We start from the raw sequence: 4,360 nt of genomic DNA, 5'->3' as shown, positions 1-4,360 counted from the left end.
CGCTCTATTTTTAAATACGCAGAGGTATTTAAACGTAGTAGAGGACATGTACCTGTATATAAAACCCGCGCCCTATAGTCCGGTACGCCTTATGTGTGTGTTAAATACAGTAATAGCACACATAACTGAGACTGCGCCTTTTAGTACGGTGCGCTTTATGGTCATGAAAATACGGTACTGTCCAAAAAAAGATTTGCGAATTTTTGCCTCATGAGACAAAAACAGCTTCGAGAAGTAGTTCAGCTTGACCAGAACTTCAACAGGCATTTAAACAGCCTCAGTATTCAGTCAAGATGTGGGAGTTTACAGGAGAGTTGCTGTCAGTTGGATAGAGTTTGGATATATTCTAAGCTTAGAATGCTTGGAAAAACAACCAATCTAGTTGGTTCAAACTAGTTTGATTAAATTAAACAATGTAACGATCAAAACTGAGCAAGCTACTAGTTACAGATGTAAAATCAGTATTAAGTAGCATTGCTTTCTATGAAGCTGTCACCTTGCTAATGGAGTCAACAGTAAGACAAGTTGTTGGTTAAAAACCCACCTCGGACTTTTGAAAGTTGCAATAAAACACAATAAGTTTTGCCTAATGTGACTAATTGGTATTGGTTTGCCCCAATACAAAAATAGATTGGGTAAAAACACTGCCAAATTAGATTGGTTAGTTTAACCAAAAGATTGGTTGAACACATAACTTCCAACCCGATAAAAACCAAAAAATGCAGAAAAACTTCAGGGGAAGATTTTGGAATAAAAATGAATAACACCTTTCATTTTGCTCATCGTTGCCCAATTTGCACAAACTTTCACTGTCTGATTGAGCTTATTTCACTAAAATGGCAGAAAAACAGTGTACCTTAACTGACTGTTCTCTTCAAAGACATTTTACACTTAAAAAAGATTTTATTATACAGACCAATCAGTTAACAGTTTCAAACAAACTTAAATAGGAAAAAACAATTGCAAAATAAATCACAGATAATATTATTACCTGTAGTTCTGCACACCACCAGTAGGTGGTGACATATTCACATGAAGCTTCATGAACTGTGGGGATAGTTGAAGCAATTTGGCCAAATAGTTCAAATGTGTCATGAGGCTTCATCTCACCATCACTACTGCCCCCTTATGTACAAAGGGGGTAAAATGTATTTATTTAGGCGCATTTCAACTGATTAAATTAGAATCATGTACCTACTGATGCGGAAAGGTTACTTTTTATGTATTCATGGTAGAATTTAAATCCTAGAGTAAGCAGCCAGCTACCATTACCATGTGGGTATCACACTTTATGGCTGTTTGATATGTTTTCATGAAGAGAAAGGCAGATAAGAAGTCAGTAAACAATCAACTAGCTGTTTGGAGAAATTAGGTGGCTGTGTGGTTGCCCGATGAAAATGCTCCAAAAGTAAAACAAAATGGGTCAGAAAATTTTTTTATAATTTATCCTGGCCTAAGATCTGTCCAGCACGTGTCTGTTGTCTATGGGTAATGTGACATATTATGAGAAATTGAAGTTTGGGGATCGAATAAATGCAACATGGAAGCCTCTGAAAGCCTCAGAATCTGCACACAGACTGTGCTCACAGATTAAATTAGAGGAAGAGAAAAACACTCCATCACCTGGGATGTTGTTTGGATGTTGCCATGATGCTTATCCTCTAATTAGGATTGTAATATTTAAAATTTGGAATTGTTATTGTTGATGTTTTTTTCATGTCGCAATTATGACCCTGTAACCATGTTTTATTAGGTCAGCCGTCATATCTTATTCCCGTCTGTTTGTCTGTGGACGCCACATTTTATCATTTGCATTAAGAACAGACAATTATGGCATCACCTGCGGTATTCCACCTGTTAATCGTTTCTGATCTGTGTTTTGTTGATTTTTCAGGGACCACTGATCGTTTAGATAATCTTTTACATTTTAGAAAATTAGATTTTATTACTATTTCTATCTTTTTCCTTGTTTACTCTTACAACCGAGTGGGGTAAGCTTGATAAGAATTAATTAGAAAGTAGGTTCTGCAGCATAGCTGTTAATAGGTAAAATGATAACCAGATTTTTTTTCTACAGTTAAACCTCTCAATTGATTGTATATATAATAGTCAGCCTGGAGGCTCTCTTGTGCTTCTTTTAATACTTGAGCCCAGCAGGTTCTGCATTTGTTCCCCTAGCCCAAAACATCACATATATTACATCACAATATATTGACTGAATCATGAATCAAGATTTCACTCTTCCCCATATAATTCTTTTGTTGTTGTTTTGCTTTGTTTTTAGGACACACTTTAAATTTTAAATACATTTCTACCTCATCTGGAAGCGAGTTAGACTGTAAACAATTTATTTCCTTCGAGATTATATAAACGGTGCTTTTGAGAACAGCTTTTTATTTTAAACACATACAGGTTGGCAGAAAAAGTTAAAAAAAATACAGTTGATCATTTATAGCAGTTTATAGGCTTTTCATAGAGTTCTGAGTTTGAGCTTCACTCCGGGTCCCTGAGCAAAGACCCCTAACCCCACACTACTCCCTGGGCGCCGCACAATGGCAGCCTACCGCTCCCCAAGTGGATGGGTGAAATGCAGAGAAAATGTCATTGCTCTGTACTTGTGACAGTGTAATGACGGATAGATATCCACAGGGCCCCAATCCAGCACTAAAATGGTGGTATCGGTATCAGCGACTACCAACAAGTAGCTTTGATACCGTTTTGACAGCCAAAACTTTATTCAACTATTGTCACCCATTCCAGGCAGACAATAAAAAGTTCTACTGGATTCACTTTGTATTAGTCTTTTTCTTGCTTCAGAAAGGTAGGCAGCAGCTTGACAAAGCCATGATGGCAATTATTTTACATCCAAGTAGTCTGCAGTTCTTCATACATACACATACAGACATCAATTTCAAACAGATGGTATCGGCAAATACTGCACAGTCAGGATCGGGGCCAAAAAATGGCATCGGCGAAACACTTTATCTTTCTATCGATCGATAGATAGATATAGATAGAATTACAGATAAAAAGGTCACTAAATGTTCACCTTAAAAGGTGTATAAATACAACAGAATCAGTGGCAGAGTTCAAAATAAATAAAATACTGTACAATGTTTTTACAAATGTAAATGCTGTGCATCTGAAAAATAAATAATGAATACAGCTGTGGAAATTTATTACAGTATTTTAATGTTTTTACAGTATATTTATAAATAGAAGGAGATTTATCTATCTATCTATAGAGAGAGAGATGTGTGTATATATGTGTGTATACCTGTCTAAATATGTTTGTGGCTGTGCTTTGCAACATGCATCTGATCAGAATATTCTATTACTCTTTACCCCACTGAGAATATTTAAAGGCACTGAAACATTTATTTTCAGCAAATAAATAAAAGTGAAATTTAGTTCAACATTCAGCGAGTTAAAGTTGATTCGAACTGTTCCTGCTCAACACCACTGTCGACCGCCCCAAGATGGCGCCACCGAATCACGTCAGCGCCCATAGGCGAAAGCTGTCGATGCGCGTCTACCTTATGTCTATGGTTTGGACGCTCATGCTGCATCAACTCTTCTGTCTGCAGCTAGCAGCTCAGAACGCGTCTCGACAGAACATCTCCACCCTTTCAAGCCACAAATACATTGAGTGGTCAAACCAGGAATCCAGTTCAAACCAGACCATAACAAAACAAAAATGAAAATAGACCAACCGGAATCCTCGGAGCTGGAAGCAGCATCCAGTACTTCATGACTCTGCTCCTCTGCTGCATCCAGTCGCTGTTTGACCTGATGTCTCCACATCTCTGTTAGCTTATCTCTCTACAAACTTTCCTGTAACAGTAACTAAGCAGTTACAGATGATCTCCACACAGTTTCTCTTCTTTCCAGAGATCACCCACTGATGCACTTTTTATCTTACAGCTTTATTAACACCCCGGCTACTTCTAGGTAGAAACAAACCTGAGCAAACATGAAGGACGAGGCTCCGATTAGCTCTATAGAAAACACTCTTCGAACTGAGGAGTCTGCGCATTAGGACCGACATGCCAAAGGACCCGGAAGTCCCGCCCACACAGCAGCCATGTGTCGATGCTTATTGGCACTGGATATCTGCAGCAGGAATAGCATGGGGAGCAAGTAAACAATCATTGGTGCATATCTATTAGGCTTTAATGAGACCAACAATAGACTGTGGGTGTAAATAAATACAATTTGTGAAAATAGAAAGAGTAATTTATGTAATTATTGGACCATGAGTCCGGAATAAAGTTTATCTATCTATCTATCTATCTATCTATCTATCTATCTATCTATCTATCTATCTATCTATCTATCTATCTATCTATCTATCTATCTA

The 4,360-nt window shown here is 37.6% G+C and overlaps 1 protein-coding gene across 2 annotated transcripts in view; it reads right to left on the bottom strand.

The window, feature by feature from the left end:
* LOC107093108 (zinc finger protein OZF-like) overlaps positions 1–4,004 on the bottom strand; it is a 14,795-nt gene extending 10,791 nt beyond the window's left edge. For both annotated transcript variants that reach the window (XM_015387939.1, XM_015387940.1), the window contains exon 1: positions 3,714–4,004. In XM_015387939.1, coding sequence (XP_015243425.1) covers positions 3,714–3,804 — 91 coding nt within the window. In that variant the 5' untranslated portion in view covers positions 3,805–4,004. The remainder of the gene's footprint in view (positions 1–3,713) is intronic.
* Positions 4,005–4,360: the final 356 nt, after the last annotated feature.

This window comes from Cyprinodon variegatus, unplaced genomic scaffold (assembly GCF_000732505.1).
Source record: "Cyprinodon variegatus isolate N-32 unplaced genomic scaffold, C_variegatus-1.0 Scaffold408, whole genome shotgun sequence".
Taxonomy (NCBI): Eukaryota; Metazoa; Chordata; class Actinopteri; order Cyprinodontiformes; family Cyprinodontidae; genus Cyprinodon; species Cyprinodon variegatus.
This window is presented reverse-complemented; position numbering and strand designations above follow the sequence as displayed.